Source organism: Chionomys nivalis, chromosome 1 (assembly GCF_950005125.1).
Source record: "Chionomys nivalis chromosome 1, mChiNiv1.1, whole genome shotgun sequence".
Taxonomy (NCBI): Eukaryota; Metazoa; Chordata; class Mammalia; order Rodentia; family Cricetidae; genus Chionomys; species Chionomys nivalis.
This window is the reverse complement of record NC_080086.1, coordinates 34,267,084-34,287,412: the sequence shown is the minus strand read 5'-3', so window position 1 is coordinate 34,287,412 and position 20,329 is coordinate 34,267,084. Positions and strand designations below refer to the sequence as shown.

Below are 20,329 nucleotides of genomic sequence, written 5' to 3'. Positions count from 1 at the left end.
CTAAAAGTCAGGTAGAATGAGTGAACAGTTAAATATTTAATAGCACAGATGATTTAGTAAATGACTTTCATTTTGTTTTAATTCCCTCTGACATGTATTATTTCATTAAGAATACTCTGTAATTCATCTTCCCACTCCTATGGTCTGAGAATTTAATCTAGTGCCTCTGTATATCATTAAGTTATATGCATAGCTCTGTATCTATTTGTTTGGTTATTATTTTTGAAAATTGATCTCTAGCTCAGGCTGCCCTCTAACTCCCAGTGAGGCTGAGGATGACTTTCTGTAACAACCTGCAAAATGCTGTGATTACCAGCATGCATCACCACAGCTGGCATATTCATTTCTAGGGATCAAACCTAGGGCCTTGCGAATGCTAAGCAAGCATGCTACCAACTCAGTTCTGTAATCTTATTTTAATGTTCATAATGTATCACCTTAAAAACCACTTAGTGTACTCCCTTTGGGGGAGAGGGTAATTGTTTTATAAAAGCCAGAAAATCAAGATTAGCTAGAATAGAAACTGTTAGAAGAAAACTCTGAGCACCAGCCAAGAACTGATATGAGTGTCATGGATGTGAGCACAGTGCTGGAGTGGCAGCCTGAGCGGAGTGTGTTGCTGTTTTCTTTTTTCCTAGTATATAAAATGCTCCATTCTTCCTCATGTCAACACAGAGGCAAAATTCTTCTATCTCAGTGAATGTGGATACTAAGAATCACCCAAACTAGCTAAGTAGTCTTGCCTTTGTGGGAAAGATCTCAGAGAAGATTTCCATTTCTCTAGCACATTTCTTCATCAAGTGAATAGCAGTAACATGAGTGAGCATGGGATAAGAAAAACTTCTAAGTATGATGCTTCTAAGCAGCTCTTCAGAAGAAACAGAACTGTGGAGGAGTGCATTGCTCAGACAGAATATAATTCCTGTCTCCTTCCCATACATCCTCTGAGCATGTGTTTTCTAGAACTCCAGTCAAATGGAAGCCTATTAGAACATACATAATCCTCTAGAGTTCACATGGTTTATTAACAGCAACAACAAAAATCTCACAGTATGTAAGGCCACTGTGAAAATGGATGTTGAAACAATCTTTTTACAGCATAGGATAGAACATCTGTTTTTGTATAAGGTTATCAATGATGTTATTATATTCTCCTAATTATAGTGGCTGCCAACATAATTATACATTAAGTCATTTGTAAGTGCATTATGTGTGTGTGTGATGAGTGCAGACATGGACCTGCACATGCGACACGTGGAGGTTAGAGGACAGCTTGCAGGTGTCACTTCTCTCCTTCTACCATGGGTTCCTGATATTGAACTCAAATGGCCATGTTTGATGGTATGTATGTACCTTTGCCCAATTAGCCACTTCATCAGCTTACAACTATTACATTCTTTTAGGCTGAAATATTCAATCTGCAATCTACGGGAAAAGGAAATACTTTGGCTCATAGTTTCAGAGAGTTTGGTCCATGTTTGCTTAGCCCTGTGTGTATGGTTAGAATGTTGTGGCTGCAGGAAACTGGCAAAGGAGCTTCTTATATGGTAGAATGAAAATGGAGCTAGAAAGTAGGGGGTCGGGGTTATAATATACCTCAAAGGCTTATCCCCATAATCTATTTCCTGCAGCCACATCCCATTTCCTAAACTTTCCAGTCTTTCTTAATCTTCCATCGGCCAGGCAGCAGACATTCCAAGCATAAGCCTATAGGGAACACTTCATGTAGAAACCATAGCCTGCTCCATAGGGCTGTCCTCTTTTGTGGTGATACAAAGCACAGAAGATAGGTATGTACATAGGTTTGTTATGTCAGTGTGACTATGTCAAAGCATTTCTCCTTAATAAAATGCTCCTCTATCTTCCATTTTCCCTAGATGCCATATGTTCGCTAGATGAATTGATCCTTTTAAGAAATGTATGCCTCAAGGACTGTATGGTGTCCTCTGAATTTGATTAATTTTCTCACCGTAAAGAGAACAGACTAGTGCTGTTTTCTCTGTCAGAAGGTTGGCTTTGTGAGCCTGGGAATAAAGGTTTTCTAAGCTGATTAGAGCTGAGGAGAATGTAGGTCACAGTGTCACCTGCTTTGGATCTGCATGCTGCTGACGATATGTGTGCCCTTTGTGTTTTGCTCATGGTTTTATGTCAATGGAATTTGCTGCACCAGAGTAGGGATTTATAGATTGGCACACAAATTCATAACAGCTTTGACTCTGAAAAGCCTTGACAGAGGAAGACTGAACTGTACCCCTAAGGATGTGATGCAGGTTGGCCATGGGAACAGGTAGAAACCAGAAGCTAAAGCTTGTTTCTTTTCATCTTGGTCTAAATACTCATCAGTATGCATCACAATATAAAATCAATGAGATGTGGGAAAAAAAAACTACAACTTCTACATTTTTAAAAACTCTACCCTTTTTATTTAAATTTTATTATAATGTATGTACCAGAAAAGGTTTATGTGTAATATTTGTAACTAAACATAGAAACTTGAGAGATATTTGAAGAGGGAGGTAAGTGAAATTCAGTGCTGTTAGTATATAGAAATAATAACTTTCCTCTCTTTTTTGAGCATTAAATATCAAGGATCCTATCCATATTATTAAGGATTATATTGGCTAGTTTTATTTAATTTTGACACAAGCAAGCCACTTTTGGAAGAGGGAACCTCAATCAAGTAAATGCTTCTACCAGACTGGCCTCTAGGCAAGCCTGTGATGCATTTCATTAATTTCTGATGGATGTTGGAGGGCCTAGCCCATTGTGGGCAATGCCACTCCTAGGTAAGTTCTTATACATGATTCTGCTATTGTCACCATCCAGGCAAATCAAACCTGGACCCTTCCCTTGGGGACCTGGTAGAGGCAGAGTGGCCACCCCGGTAAGCTTGGTAGGTAGTACCCTGATTCTATGCAGGTGCAAGTGTCTCTTTAAAAGACAAGCTCCACATCTGCTCTCTCTTTCTGCCCTTTCTGAGGAGGCAGTTCCCTGTCTCTTTCTCTCTTTTCTCTCCCCTAGTTCTCCCCCTAATAAATATTTAGCATGAGAACATCACAGTACACTACTCAACTTACAAAAGAGCAGTTATTTCCCTGATAAGCATACAGGGCAACGGAACAGCGAAATTATTTTATTTTATTTTATTTTATTTTTTTCGAGACAGGGTTTCTCTGTGGCTTTGGAGCCTGTCCTGGAACTAGCTCTTGTAGACCAGGCTGGTCTCGAACTCACAGAGATCCGCCTGCCTCTGCCTCCCGAGTGCTGGGATTAAAGGCGTGTGCCACCACCGCCCGGCCAGGGAAATTATTTTAATCTCCCTAAACTTACACTGTACATGAGGCTTTTGACAATTTTTAATCATGAATGCATGTTTCTCAGGCACCTGCACCCATACCACATGCACACAAGATGATAAAAGCTTATGGAAACTTTATTATCTCTCCAAACTAAATCTAAAAATAAAATTGCTCTGGTTGAACGTATCAAAGTATTTGATTTAAAAAGCTTAAAAGTTTAAGCAGAATATTCCCTTACACTAGAAGATATGTTATTCTGATTGGTTTAATAAAAAGCTGAAAATGGCCAATATAGTTAGGCAGGATTTCCAAGCACAGAGAACTCTGGGAAGAAGAGCAGAGACACGAGGATGTAGAGGAAACATGACATGTAGGAGATGAGGTAACAAGCCATGTGTCATGTGGCATTGTGTAATTAATAGAATGGGTTAATTTAAGTTATAAGAGCCAGTAAGAAACAAGCCTCAGTTATGGGCCAAGCTTTCATAATAAGTCTCTGTATCGTTTATTTGGGGGCTGGCTGAAGGAACAGAGAAAGACTTGCTACATATTATTATTATTATTTTGGTTTTTTTTGAGACAGGGTTTCTCTGTGGTTTTGGAGCCTGTCCTGGAACTAGCTCTTGTAGACCAGGCTGGTCTCGAACTCACAGAGATCCGCCTGCCTCTGCCTCCCGAGTGCTGGGATTAAAGGCGTGCGCCACCACTGCCCGGCTATTTTTTAGACCATATTAAAAATTATTTCAAAATATTTTAAAACAGTCAAGTACAGGAAGTATGTTAAATTTCTAAACAAAATGCTCATGTTATTACAAGTCAAATACTTAAAGCAAGGAAGAGTGCAGAATGACATTTTGGAAAGCTGCCATAACTAAGCTCTATAGAAGGCAAGCACGGGTATTCAGATTTCCAAGACAGGCAGTCAATTTCCTATTATGTAGGAAGAAAACTACTATGTTAAATTATTTACTATTCATAAGAGTCTGTAAAATTTAGGACTTAGGCCAATATTAGTTAAGAATTGATTCCAGCAGACTGGGGAGATGACATAGTTTGTGAAATCCTTGCCTTGCAAGCATGAAAAATTGAGTTCAGTTCCCAGTATCTATGTGGCATCCCAGCCAATCAACCCTACCTCAAAAACAAGGTGGTCAGTGCCCAAGAAACAACACATGAGACTGTCATCTGTCCAACCCCCTCACACACGCACATCATGCACAAGATTTGTTCTATATTGTGTATATTTAAATTTTTATTTTTGAGACAGAGTTTCTTTACACAGACCTAGTTGTCATGTAACTTACTATGTAGATTAGGGTGGCTTTGAACTCATAGAGATCTACCTACTATAATTTTCAGAAGATGGTGGGCTGAGTAATAGTGGCGCACACCTTAAAATCCAGCACTTGGGAGGCAGAGACTGGCAGACCTTTGTGAGTTCGAGTTAAGCCTGGTCTACTAAGGAAGTTCTAGGCCAGTCAAGGGCTACACAAAGAAACCCTGACTTGGAAAACAAAGACAAAAACAGTAAGAACAAAAAGACTTTGGGGTTGTAGTAGGGTTAGCCACAAATGCATATAAAATATATGGAAGGCAATAAAAATCATCAATGCAGAGGTATGGGCAAAGCTACAAAAAATATTAGTTCTACATATAATTAACAGACGACCTCCAGAAAATGAGGTATTCAAAAGTCCTAACACAGTTTTTTATAATTTCCAGTGGATGATTTTAACTCTCTGGCACCCATATTTCCTAAAAATAAAGATTTAAGTTAAAATTAAATCATCAAATACGCTTAAGGCCCTAGTCCAATAAACAAGTGCAATCATTCCAATGTAAAAAATTCAGCTGGGCAATAGTGGCGCACACCTTTAATCCCAGCACTCGGGAGGCAGAGGCAGGTGGATCTCTGTGAGTTCAAGACCAGTCTGGTCTACAAGAGCTAGTTCCAGGACAAGCTCCAAAGCTACAGAGAAACCCTGTCTCAAACTGAGCCCCCCCTCCAAAAAAAAAATTTATCCAGCTGGGCATGGTGGAACATAGACCTGTGCACGCGCATGCTCACACACACACAGACACACAAATGTTTATCACAGAATTTTAAAAAAGAATTGGTTCTCAAAGAAAAAACAGATATAGACCCACCTGGAAATTAGAAACAGACAAGAATGCCTGACAAAATTGGGAACATGGGTGCGGGGGAGAACAGGGGAAAAAGGGGAAGAGGAAGGTTCAGGAGAACTTGAGGGACTGGGATAGTCAAGATGGAGGAAGGACAGATAAGAGCAAGGAAAGAGATATCTTGATTGAGGGAGCCATTACAGGGTTAGCAGAAACTTGGCTCTAGGGAAATTCCCAGGAATCCACAAGAATGACCCCGCCTAAGACCCTAAGCAATAGAGGAGAGGGGGCTTAACCTTGAAGTGCCCTATAGTCAGATTGATGACTATCTTAAATATCACCATAGAACCTTCATCCAGCAACTGATGGAAACAGACAGAGACCCACATCGGAGCATTGGACTAAGCTTCCAAAGTTCAACTGAAGAATGAATGGAATGAGAATATGAGCAAAGAGGTAAAGACCATGATGGGTACAACCACTGAAACAGTTTACCTGAGACAATAGGAGCTCACCCACTCAAACCGGACTGGGAAGGAACAACATAGGACCAAACTAGTCCCTCTGAATGTGGCTAACAGTTGCATGACTGGGGCAGACTGAGGGACCACTGGCAGTGGCACCAGAATTTATCCCTATTGTACTGGCTTTTTGGGATCCTATTTTCTTTGGATGCATACCTTGCTCAGCCTAGATATAATAGGTAGGGCCTTGGACCTTCCACAAAGCAATGTGCCTTACCTTCTCTGAGGATTTGATGGGGGTGTAATGGGAGGGTGTGTGAAGGGAATGGGAGGAGAGGAGAGAGTGGGAACTTGAATTAGTATTTTTTTTAAAGAAATCTAATAAATTAAAAAAACAAAACAAAAAAAAAAGAGTTGGTTCTAATACCTAGTTATAGCCTCTTATCAACTGTGTGGACATGACAAGACATTTCTACTTCACTTGTTCCTTGTTTATTATTATTTATAAAATAAATTTATTATTTATTCATTATTATAAAATAAGTAATAATATTTGAAAGTCCAGTTGTTGACAAAAAAGGTCCATTACTGCACCTATAGCCCTTCCAAAGCCTGTATTAATAAATACTTTCTGATTTATAAAAACAAACAATCAAACACCCCAGCCACTAGAGATTATTAACTGGAAAAGAGAATCATGCAGAAGAGGCTTACTGAAGACAACTCCTGTGCAGAAAGAATGACACATTCTCATAGCCCTACCAGAGAAACACAGGAAGCAAGATTTGGCCTACTGGTGAGGTCTGGCTCTAGTGACACAAGGAGAATGGGATGCTTTGGGAGATCTGAGAGGCTAGACCAAGAATGCTGCCGAGTTGTCATCCTACCAACAACTGAAGAAATGCCCCCCACCAGTACAATTAAGACTTCTGTATTAATGGAAAGTTCTACAGGAAAAGATTTCTTAGGAAAATACCCTTACATTTGTATCTTTCCTTCCACATGGTTAGCAAAACAACAGGGGAAAAAAAGCCCACAAATCAACAAAAGCATCTTTGCCACTGACTGCCAGGCTACCTGCCAGTTATGGTAACAAGTAAACAAAACAAGTCAGCTAACAATAACTTATTTTCTTTACATACACATTGCTTTGAGTGAAATACAAATTGTTTGAGGGGAAGTAGTAGTTATTATCTGGCAATTTTACTGTGACCTTTTGATTGTAGATAGAATAAAAAAATAGGAAACATGGGTTTTCATTTCATCTAAGTGTCTTTTTTAAGAGTAATTATTAGTTTAAAACCATGTCAATTACTTAATAACAATTTTTTTTTACCTTTTTGTTGTTTTAGGAAAATTTGTAGTTCATTAATTTTTTTTTTTTTGCCTATCTACTTCCTTCTAGCATCTTCAATAGCTTCTTAATTTACAATGTATTGGCTATACTAGATATACAATAAAAGCAGCCAATTACTATCTGTGCTATTGAAGATCCAGCAAGACTAATCTATTAGCACTCTGGTCATGGACAAGTTTGAAATTTTCCCTAACCCTAATTACCTCATTAAAAATATTTTTAGATGTATTTATTCAGTGTTTTGTCTGCATATATGCCCATGCACCAAGAGTGTGCCTAGTACCTGTTCAGGTGGGAAGAGGGTGTTGAATTCCCTGGAAAAGGAGTAATGGGTAGTTGTAAGCTGCCATGTGACATGCCAGGAACCAAACCCAGATCCTCTGCAGCATCTCCTGAGCCATTTCTCCAGCCCCTATATACCTAATTTTAAGAAAAGTTATAGTCCTGTAAACAACCTTACAAAGAATCTTACCAACTATATCAGGAAAAGCTCAATATTGAATGGTCTGTTAAAAATCAATATTGCCAGCCGGGCAGTGGTGGCACTCGTCTTTAATCCCAGAACTTGGGAGGCAGAGGCATGTGGCTCTTTGTGAGTTCAAAGCCAGCCTGGTCTACAGAGTTAGTTCCAGGATAGTTAGGGCTGTTAGATAGAGAAACCCTGTCTCAAAAACCAAAACAAAGCCGGGTGGTGGTGGCGCACGCCTTTAATCCCAGCACTCAGGAGGCAGAGGCAGGCGGATCTCTGGGAGTTCGAGGCCAGCCTGGTCTACAAGAGCTAGTTCCGGGACGGGCACCAAAGCTACAGAGAAACCCTGTCTCGAAAAACAAAACAAACCAAAACAAAAAAACCAAACCAAAACAAAAACAAACAAAAAAACCCAAATAAACCAACCAACAAGCAATCAATATTGCCAAGGCAGGTTACATAGGTATGAGTTTTGCCTTCATTGCCTTTTCTAACTAGAACTCTGAAATGTTGTATTGTGGCTTATGTGAGACTTTAATAATGAATTCTCTCCTATACACAATGCAGAAGTACCTCCACAAAGACTGCTTATTTAGCTGGTTACCTCACTAAATAAGACTTATATTTTAGACATTCTAAATAATCCTTTGCTAATTTAGAAATCTGAGCATGCACAACATCACTGCTTACATTTTACATAGAGTATTAAAAGTAACTCTATGGCCAGAGAGACATCTCAGTGGGTGTAAGCCTCTGAACCCACATAAGAAAGCTAGAAAGTGGTGAATGCCAGCATTCTTCCAGCAAGATGGGAGGTAGATAAAAAATTTCAAAATATTTTTAGTTGTATCTACACACAAAGCATTCATTAATGCAGAATGTGTAATAATTGTGATTCTAAATGTCAAGGTTCAAAAGTGAAATCTCATGGACTTATACTAACCAATGAAATCAAAGGTCATGATGATGTAACATCTAAGTAAATAAATTTTAACACATACTTGTCAATTTCTGAAATACACAGTTTGCTAAGCCCAGTTTTTTTTTGCTAACTTGCCAAAGCTACCTGTTTTTCTTAAAAATGCTATGCTATGATCACTGAGGAAAGCAATCTAGTCTAGAGATTGTCTGGTATTAATATTTGACCATGGTCTGTCCCTCTGAGTGTCCATTATGAATCTTTAAAGTGAGGTTTGTTAGATAACAAGAATCACAACCTCTTTGGGAAACTGAAGTTTTCCCAGCTACTAAGATGCAAGGTTATGATAAAGTACCAAGGCCCCTGTGAACAAAAGGGGAAATCAGAAACCAGGTCTATGTTAGACTCCTTTAGAGGTCCCCTTTACCCTAAAGCATGTGACTACTTTTTTCTATTTTTTTAATTTATTTTTACTTAAAAATTTCCACCTCCTCCCATTTCTCTCCCCCCCCCCCTCCAGTCCAAAGAGCAGTCAGGGTTCCCTGCCCTGTGGGAAGTTCAAGGACCTCTCCCTTCCATCCAGGTCTAGGAAGGTGAGCATCCAAACAGACTAGGCTCCCACAAAGCCAGTACATGCAGTAGGATCAAAACTCAGTGCCATTGTCCTTGGCTTCTCAGTCAGCCCTCCTTGTCCGACATGTTCAAAGAGTCCAGTTTGATCACATGCTCTATCAGTCCCAGTCCAGCTTGCTTTGGTGAGCTCCCATTAGATCAGCCCCACCAGGCAAAAATTGGAAACTTGGGGGTGGGGGTAAGGGGAGATGGGGAGAAAAAAGTGAGAAGTGGGGGATGGGGAGAGCTTGGGGGAATGGGACGGTTGGGATGGAGGAAGGGTGGATATGGGAGCAGGGAAGTATATGTCTTAATTAAGGGAGCCATTTTAGGGTTGGCAAGAGACTGGACTCTAGAGGTGTCCCCAGGTGTCCACGGAGATGTCCCCAGCTAGATCCTTGGGCAACTGAGGAGAGGGAGCCTGAAATGGCCCGATCCTATAGCCATACTGATGAATATCTTGCATATCACCATAGACCCTTCATCTGGTGATGGATGGAGATAGAGACAGAGACCCACATTGGAGCACTGGACTGAGCTCCCAAGGTCCAAATGAGGAGCAGAAGGAGGAAGAACATGAGCAAGGAAGTGAGGACCGCGAGGGGGCCACCCACCCACATGTGACTACTTTTTAAGACAAAGAATAATAGGTAAAATTTAATTTTTTGTTTGTTTTAATCCAACGTCTCTCTGTATAGGCCAGACTGGCTTCCAACTCAGATCATCTTGCTCAGTCTCCTCTGTGCTGGGATTACAAGCAAGCACCACCTCAAATGGCTTAAAATTTAAAGAATGGACTACAGTTTGCTTTATGTCATACCTTCATCATAAAGCTTGCTGTTTCTGAACATAACATACATAACTCAGATATGAAAAGCAAACACAGTTTAAAAAAATCTACCTATGATGTTCAACTTTGCACAATTCAGTCATTTCTTCCATATTTCCAATTTACTGGAATGTAAGTTTCTCAGGTATACCCTATTTTCTAGTGTTCACTGCTATCCACTGTCAGGTTTTCATTTTCACTTATTAAGGGCAATAACACTTTTTCCTATCTACTTCCACTCAAAACAATCACATTAAGTGCTGACATTAAATATTTACTTATTCTCATTTTATGTATGAATATTTTGACTGTTTGCATATCTGTGTAACACATTTGTATTTTTGTGACCCTGAAGGACAGAAGAGGTGGTTGACTCTCCTGAAGCTGGAGTGATAGGTGGTTGTGAACTGTCAAGTGGGTGGTAGCAACTAAACCCAGGCCCTCTACAAAAGCAGCAAGTGTTCTTAACTGCTAAGCCATTTCTCTAGTTTCTGACATAAAATGTTTAAGGAAAAAAAATCTTCTGGGACCACCATCTACATATTTGTTTTATTAATGTGTCTATGGTGTGTGCGTATGACAAATGAGTGTAAGTGTACATGTGGCACAGCATATACCACAGCACATGTATAGAGGTCAGAGGACAATTTCCAGTAGTCCATTCTAGCCTTCCACCTTGCTTCTGAGTATGTACTGTGTATTCTAAGCTAACATGGACAGCAAGTCTCTCAGTGATTCTCCTGAATCACCACAGTGATTCTGGAATTACAGATGTGCTCTACTGCATCTGGCTTTTTGTGTGGGTTCTGGAATCTGAACTCAAGTTGTCAGGATTGTACAGCAAGTGCTTTTGCCCACTGAGTCACCTCCCTAAATTCACTCTATTCACATTATATCGTTTTAAATGTGTCTGCGGCAAAGGATAGAACTACGCATTCTGACTCTAAGGGCTGAAGACTAACAACCCCAAAGTTACCAAACTTGGTGATCAAGGTTTGGTTTATAAAGTACCTGTTAAGGAAAACTAAGGGACCAAAAGTATGTTTTCATTTTTAACATATGGCCACTTTTCCAGTCCTGTATTATTGACTGTCTGTAAAACATTCCCTTGAAGGTGTCAACAATCCAACAAATATTAAATGTACAGAAGACAGAGACCTTTGCTAGAATTTTTATGAAAACTATACATAATTATTAATTGGGAAAATAAATAATATTTTCTTGTGGTTTGTAGCCAAATCTAATTGCTTAAAATTCCTTATCTTAAATTTCAACACTGTCAAATCCTGCCTCTTTTACCATTTGTTCCATAGCTAAAGTGATCAAATCAATTCAAATTACAAGAGCAAATGCTTCATTCAGCCCATTCCTAAAACTTATTCCACATTTCTTACCTCCTCTTCCAGGCCTAGGACCCCACCTAGTGGACTGCAGCTGAAATCACCCTTTCCACTGTTTGACTTCTTCCCTGTGTGGATGGCAGGCACACTGGCTTATTGGACTTGATTAATGCTCAACTAACTATTTCAGAAATTTCTTTAACCCATATATTTCTCAAACCACTTTCTGTTCATATTCCAGTTAGAGCCAAATATTATAAAAGTTCTTTTTCTCTATTTATATTGTAGTAAGTGAACCCCAAAGATTCCCCAACTTTAGTCAATAAAGACAGTGCATTCCTTAACTTTGTCACTAAATGAGAAATTAATATAGTAAATTCTTGGTCTTAAAAATAATGATCAATGACCTCAAATTTTATCCCTAGAAGATCCAAGATTTGCATTGACTTTTCATGTCCCTCTAATTAAGTTTATTCTTTCTCAGAATTCATAGCAAAAAAGTTTGTATTTTATAAAAGCAGCAATTTGTAAATTGTACTGATTCCTGTTGCACTTACTATATAATTACCACTACAGCAAGCAGCACAGGGTACAGCACTCCAACAGGATGTTAGAAGAATGGAACTTTGGGGCTCTAGTGAGAATCTTCATATATATTATTTCTTGCTAACTAAAATTCAGAGTGGCTTCACACATAGAAACAAACAACTGTGCTTTAAGACTGCACCTCACAACTAATCTCTCTGAGATCTTCGCTTTATTTTCTCTCCTGTGTTAGTCCATCTTGAATAAAATTAGTCCAAAAAAACCTCCAATATATATATTTTTAAAATTTACTTGTAATAGTTTCTATATTATTTCCTCTCTTCCTTTTCTGATTGCTTCCATACATTCCCCCTCGCACTCAGATTTATGGTCTCTTTAATCATTGTTATGCGTGCACACACACTCAGGCACGAGTATGTGTGTCCTAAACATATAAATACTACATGCTCAGTCCATATAATGCTGGCTGTATGTCTATGATCTCAGGGATAATTACTTGGTATCAAATAACCAATCAAGAGGGCTCTTCCAATTCCTAATTATGTGCTACATATTTGTCCTTATACTCACAAACAGATTTAATTCTCACCCTTAATCAGAGAAATTTATCTTTGTAACAGACAGAGACCATATAGAAAACTACAACCAATGAAAATGCAGAAAAGATCACGAGGTGACCAATCTAAATTGATATATCTGTAAAAACAATTCCTGCCCCAAAGACTCAGGGGAATCATATCACAATAGAAGGAAGAAAGATCGTAAAATACAGAGAAGCAGGAAGTTTACTAAAACTGTGTCTTCTAGAAATGCAGAGAGGCTACAGACCCATGAAGTTTCATCAAATAAGACCTGAACAACACCAATGAACATGCTAACACGGAAAGGGTCTCAACACTAGACAACTACGGGCAACCAGGAAAACAGAAGAGCAGGAAAAACTATCTTCCTTAGGAAAGAGTCCTTCTAATATATTTTCAGTTCCTTTCATAATCTTTTTTAAAAATGTATTTAACTTTATTTTAAGTGCATTGGTGTCAGATCTCCTGGAACTGGAGTTACAGACAGCTGTGAGCTGCCATATGGGTATTAGCAGTTGAACCCAGGTCTTCTGGAAGAGCAGTCAGTGGTCTTAACTGCTGAGCCATCTCTCCAGTACCCCCTTTCAGAGTCTTAGTACCACTCTATTTCCAATCACATTATCAAACTCACATACATTGCTCAAAGAATTTCTCCTAAGCTGAAATAATTCTGAAATTTTAAAGTCAGTTATACACAGTCATACATTTTGCTAATCTTCTCTTGTCTAATCTAATCTTCTAATGTCTCCTGATGGTCTTTACTTACTCTCAGTAGGGTTCTATGTGGGGTATAAAGAATTAAAATGCATTTAGGGGACAAATGGGCGTTTTCACGACTTTTTGGCCTTGTAGGTAAAATCAAGTCTTGGAATGTTTTTGCAGTTTTCCTTTGTATCTCAGTTACTTTGACACCTGATTACCTGCATTAGTTTTGTTACCTTATGATAGAAAGTGATATTCTGACAGGGCTCCATAGTTCTAGGATACTCTGCAAGGCCCACATTCTCTAGAATGCCCATTCAACTGGCCTCTGTCTTTAACCCTCCTCTGGACTTTGTACTGCTCTTAATTTTAGCAGATAGGATGATGTATTGTTCCCTACCTAGGCTTTGCACTGCTGAGAATGGAGAATAAGATGCGGCACAGTGATCAACTGAGCTCTCCGGGAGGAGGGGATCAGGAACTACAGTAAGTGGATCAACTCTACCAGCTCTGAACAACTCAGCAGTTAATCCTTCTGTGCTAGACAGAGAAAAAATGGGAAGTAAAGCAAGTGTATAATGTTTCCAGACTGGAAACATTAATTAAATTAAATATTATTTAGCACAATGATCTCATCTTGGAACTAGAGAAATGAAACCTAGAAAGTTCAGTTTCCTTAAGGTCACATTGATAACAAAATTTAATAACAGAAATAGAACTAGGATCTAAAACCACAAGCTCCTGACTTCTGGAACTGACTACAATTATACCAACGTTGTTCTTAGAATGCCACATATGTAACTCCTGCCTTCCTAACAACACCGTAGGGTCTTTGCTAACAAGGTAGTAAACTGACTTGAATATCTCAAACTGTTAACAATTTAGGGATGTTTAAGGGACACTTAAGGAATTGGTAGAATGAAGTCTGTTATAAGAAAAGCAATGAAAAGGGTAGCTCAGATTTACACATTGCACCTCAAAATTAACATAAACAGTATAAATACTTGTGTGTATCCACACATGTACATATGTAGAATGTAAAGGAAAGAACAAACGCACGTTGGGAGGAGGGATGACCTGAGAGAATACCTTAGACAGACAACAGGACTATGGCCATAGGTAAGCCCATAAAGGTTCAAAGTGCTAACATTCAAACTACAAAAAAGTTTGAATACTACCTGTAGGTCAAATTCTTTTGTGTATGTGTGTGGAGCTCAGAGGTCTGTGTTGGGTATCTTTCTCAATAATCCCCCAATTTCTCTGTTTAAAATGTTAAAGATATGAGCATGGGTGCACAGGCCAGAGGGGGATGCCACATGTCCTGATGTATTATTACTCTCTACCTTATTCCTTTGAGACAGGCTCTGTTAATAAATAAACTTAGATTGATACTAGCAGCCTGTAAGTCCTAATTGTCCTGTCTCCATCCATTCACAGCAATGAAGTTATGGACACACATATACCCATATGTTAAAAAAAAAAAGTTCTGTTTAGCTTTTTGATCTGGGTGTTGAAGTGAGGGTTTGAACTCAGGTCCTCAAACATTTCCTATCCATTGAGTAATCTCTCCAGTACCTCCACCCAAAGTTTTGAGATAGGGTCTCTCAATGAGTCTAGAGCTTACTGATTCAGGTAGTCTAGCTGGCCAAGATGACTCTCAAGCACTAGGATTTCAGGTATATGAACACTGCACCTGGCTTTTTCTATGAAGATTCTGGAGATTGAACTCAGGTTTTTATGCGTAAGTGAGCCATTCCTCAATCCTTCAAGCTCTTATTAGAAAAAACTATTCTAGCCGGGCGGTGGTGGCGCACGCCTTTAATCCCAGCACTTGGGAGGCAGAGGCAGGCGGGTCTCTGTGAGTTCGAGGCCAGCCTGGTCTACAAAGGGAGTTCCAGGACAGGCTCCAAAGCTACAGAGAAACCCTGTCTCAAAAACAAAACAAAACAAAACAAAACAAAACAAAACAAAACAAAACAATTCTAACCAAGTACTGCTCCTCACCCATCTGACACACACAGTAGCTACGACTTCGCTTCTGGAAGTACAGTTACCTTTTCCCTTGAAGCTAACAAACTATTTTTCAGGATTTTTTTTTTTTTTTTTTGGTAACTGTTCAAGCCTCTGGGACATTTCTAGTTGTTCTTCGTCCTGCTCAGGCACCTGAATGATGATGGTTTGCTTCTTCACATCCTCAGGCAGCATATTCTTCATAAGGTCTTCCCTGACTTTCTACTTAAAGAGTTCTTACTCTTTGTGTCTTTTACTCAAGTTTTATTTATCTATCTTCCATTTCTATACAGTAAGCGCAACAAAGACAAATGTTTTCCCTTCTATCAGCTTTACTCATTTGTGTGGTTACTACCTCACTATCATATCATGCTAGTTTAAAATACTCTTAGGAGCTAAGATCAGGTATTATATATCTAAATATCTTCAATAAGGGTTTCCAGAATGCCTTACATAGAATACGTACTCCTAAGTCTAACCACACATTTTGAATGAGTATGAGATGGCAAAGAAAAAGGAATGTTCAACCTGTCAAGTCATTCTAACAAGGTACCGAGGCAGCAAACTCCTTTAGCCATCTTAACTTTATTTTTCTTTTCAGAATATAAAAATTTATTACTGTGATTCCACTGTCAAAATTTAGGATCTTGGTCTTCTTGCCTTTGTACAGGGCCAAAAGGGACACACTGGCTACTTTAACAAGCTTAAAGCAAACTCCATGAATATCACCTACAGCATGACTCTTTCAACCAAATCCAGCAACCAGAACTTCATCGTTTTCCTCAATAAAGTTCGAGCAACCATCATTGGGCACAAAAGCTGTGATCTTCTTGCTGTTCTTGATGAGCTGCACCCTGACACACTTCCTGATAGCAGAATTTGGCTGTTTGGTTTCAACCCGTATTTTTTCCAGCACAATTTCCTTGGCATGAGAGACACCTCCAAAAGGATTGGCCTTAAGGGCTGTGCCCACGTGGGCTTTCTTCTATTGTTTATTCTGCCACTTCTGGTCCCGTCGGTGGCTGCAGAGCTTCCTGGAGACCACAACACGCCCATCTTGCTAGCACCAAGGGCCCGAGAGAAAATGCCATCTTAACTTTAACAATATTTTCCTTTTTTCTTATAATTCCCCTGCCTTAAACTAACATCTTTTTCTAGGTCAGAACACTTATGTATGTCTCCATCTCTTATTCCTTAGAGCAGTCCCAAATCAAAGTCTCTTACTCCTGTCAACCTGACAATTCTCCTCTTCTCAGTGTATTTGTTATTTACCCAATACATATGGCCTGATAGCACACGGGTATACACTTCGGGTACTTCATGGGTTAGTATCAGAGAATTCTCAAAGACACTATGGAAGAACTGTGGGCACAAATGGTGGGTAAAACTGAACTGATTTTATAAGACAGCCAAATTTTTAAAAATCTGACAGAAAGATCTAGTATAAAACCACCTGAATCTTTATAACTTAATACCACTAGCTAATTTTTCCTATTATATACACGTAACTTATATATATAAAATTATCATATATAAAGTTTATAAATTGGAGAAAGAGAAACTATAACTTCTTGTACACAGAATATGGTAGCTAAAAAACATGCCTAAGGATGAGTGTTGTGTCAGACACTTTTAATCTCAGCACTGAGGAAGCAGAGGCAGGTGGACTACTGTGAGTTCAAGGATAGCCTGGTCTCCAGTGAATTCCAGGCCAACCAGTGCTACATAGTGAGACCTGTCTCAAAAAAAAAAAAAAAAAAGTTCTATATTGCTTAAGCTCTGAAACATTCTGGTGGTGAAACAAGCTGTTATGAAACCGCGAGAATACTTAACTTCCTACATTTTTGCTGTCTCATCAACAACGATGAAAAAACAATCTATCAAAGCCAAGTATATGGCTGTTTGAGCACCAAGGAGAAAATTACACATGTGTTTAAACAAAGTTTCTGCCACATCATAAGCAAAGAATAAATGGCAGCTATCATTATAACGGTCATTAAGATACAATAAGGTGCATTATCTATTACTTTCAAGTGTTAAGATAACTATACTGCAATGTATTTTCATATTCTCTAATATATAAAATGATGAATAAAAACTATATTACAGCAAGTTAGTTCACAGTATTATATAGTCAGTAAAAAATTTAAATGAAATTGTATTTACAGATATAGAAAAATGCTCATAATAGAGTTTTAGTTGAAAAAACTCAACATTAAATGAGTTTGATTTTACTTAAATTAGTAATAAAATTGATTAAAAATAAGCCGTCTTCAATTTATTTTTCAAATGCAAGTAATATATTGGAAAAAACCTACCAAAATATTGGCAAGAGCTATTTTTATTTTTTCCTTTTCCTTTCTATATTTCCAATTTTTCCATATTGAGCATGTTTCTTTAAAATTCAAGATACTTAGTTTTTAAACTTTAAAAACAGCATTTCTGAGAAAATAGCTGCTTATGACTATCAATCTGCCTTTATGAACTCAAAGATGGTCCTCTAATTAATATGAGCCGAGTTTATTTTGCACACATGTACTATGGACATACATGAGATGAGACTAATATTTTCAAAGGTTTAAAGTTTGAATATGTTAATAATGTTTTCATATAGGGAAAAATGATCCCAATAAACCTAAAAAGGAAAGGAAAACTGAACCTTTGGGCTGGGTAGCTGAGTTGGCACAGCGCTTGCCCAGAGTACACAGGGTCCGAGTTTAATCCACAACACTGAATAAACCGGGTGTGTTAATACACGCTTATACTCCTAGCACTTGGGAGTTAAAAGCAGGAGGATCAGAACTTTAAAGTTGTACTCTGATACATAGTAATTTTGAGGTTAGCTTCGACTGCAAGAGATTTCTCCACCACCATGAGACAACCCAGTGGGGACAGGTGCTCACTGCCAAGCTTGAGGATCTGGAGTTTAATTCTTGGGACTCACATGACAGAAGGAAAGACTAAACTCCTACAAGTTCTTCTCTGGCATGCACACGCACTCTGTAATGTGCCCTTCCACAACACGAATAAATAAACATGAAATACAAAAATGAGGAACTTTCAATAATCCACATACCGTGATAGTTCTAACTAAATTCCTTGTTACTCATCAGGTCAAAGTCATGCTTTGCACATTAGTACAAGTAAACAGGAATTATTTTCTTTTTTGTTTTGTTTTTTTCTGAGACATGGTCTCACATTACACAGGCAGGCCTAAAACATATTTAGTCTCAAACCGTACACAGCCAATTCCTGATCCTCCTACCTCCCCCTATCAAGCACTGGGATTATAGGTATACACCATTAGATCTATCATGGAAATCTTCAAAATATCTAACTAAAACCCAAAATACTTTAAAAACCAGACTGATCATTTGTAGTGTGTATACGTGTGTGTGTGTACACACAGTCACATAAAGTCTATGAAATAGTAAGTTAACAGAAATCTAATAGACTTACCCGCTCTGCAGTTGACTCATCTCCGGGCACACACACAGTAGCAGCACAAGCTATTTCCATCACGGAAGAGCTGGTAGGAGCATCAGTTGTGGATGAAGACCTGGGTCGACCTGACTGTATAACAGCAGCCACCTCTTGGCCAGATTTCCTGTTGATTTGGGGACTTCCCTTTGGGGCTTCTGACTTGCCCCGCCTACTATGCAAGCTTGTCCCTCTCTTCATCTTGGGTGGCACTCGAATCTGTTGCAGAACACGATTCAGAGCTGTGGGGTGGGTGGAGACACCATCAATCTCAGCACATGCGTTCTGACTGTCCAGATCCACTTCAGGCTCTGGATCTGTCTGAAGCTGCTGCACATCGTGTGGAGACACGGATGACCTTCTGCGCTGGTGCTGGAAGAGATGCTTCAAACCTTGGCCAATCACATTAATGTTCTCCAGAGCATTGTGGGTCATTTTAGATAACTTTTGTTCTGATTCTGTCTGCCTCCTGGCTTCTGCATCTTGGGATTTGCCTCCAGGATCAGGGTCCTCAAATAACTGTTCACTGCCGGAAGGCTCCATTAGTAAGCTTAATAAGCTTATTTGCAAACTCAAAAAATTTTAAACACACCGAGACTGTCAAATTAGGTAGGCATTTGTTTCACCAGTGACTATGCATGCAGCTGTAAGATGGAGGCTTCATGCCTACCTAATGTTAAAAAAAAGAAAAAGAAAAAGAAAAAAAAAACAACAACCTTGTATCATACATCCATGCAAAAATACAGAAACACTACAAAGAAACAAAGAAAACATGCAGCTAGCCAAACAAATAAGTTACTATCATTAAGCAATCTTTAATCAAAAGATTAAAAGATAATTTTTTTCAGATAATGGGTTATGGTATTTTCTAGAATAAAAAGCCCAAAACACAGGAAATGAAAATAGCAATGTCGGGGAAAAAAATCCTTTTACAAGTTTCAGTATATGAAGGATAGGACCATTTTGGAATAGACACCATAATAGCAGCTGGCAGGACAAGCAGCCATTGCTTAGAGAATCAAGAGAACTAGACCATTTAGTATGTTTAGTCTAGCTGAGGCAATTAAATTCTTTTTATTTATAGTCACAGTTAAGTATTTACATGCTGAAATTCAGCAAATTCAAATAACACTGAGAGATAAATATTCTAACCTATGTAGATTTTAATGAAAATTTGGAATCTTTTGCTACCATCCATCCATATTCATCAAGCTCAATGGTAATTAGATGCAACAGGTTTGGTTTTTTGGGAGGACAAAACAAAAGAAAAAAATCTTATAAATGGAATTCTTTGCTGAAGTCAAAATAACCTTTCTGGTTTCAGAGAGAATAGAGCTTTACTTAAAACCACCTGTCAAAAAGGGAGATTTGAACTGGGGCAGGCACACAACTGTAATCCTAGCACCCAGGAGACTAAGACAGGAAAGTTGAACAGTTCAAGGTCAATCTGGACTACAGACAGCAAGTTCTAAGCTAGTCTGGACTACACAGGGACGGATTCTTTAATTAAAAAAAAAGCAGAAAAGAGATCCAAAGAAATCCCTTTCTCAACTGTATTATTCTTCATAGAAGCTTCCTATCCACCTATATAAACTCG

General features: G+C 38.7%; 1 protein-coding gene and 1 pseudogene across 1 annotated transcript in view; both read right to left on the bottom strand.

The window, feature by feature from the left end:
- Positions 1 to 19,398, bottom strand: part of Tmcc1 (transmembrane and coiled-coil domain family 1) — a 127,864-nt gene extending 108,466 nt beyond the window's left edge. The window contains exon 1 of the mRNA XM_057784802.1: positions 18,712 to 19,398. Within this exon, the coding sequence (XP_057640785.1) occupies positions 18,712 to 19,275 (564 nt within the window). The 5' untranslated portion in view covers positions 19,276 to 19,398. The remainder of the gene's footprint in view (positions 1 to 18,711) is intronic.
- Positions 15,794 to 16,533, bottom strand: LOC130876546 (40S ribosomal protein S23-like; annotated as a pseudogene).
- Positions 19,399 to 20,329: the final 931 nt, after the last annotated feature.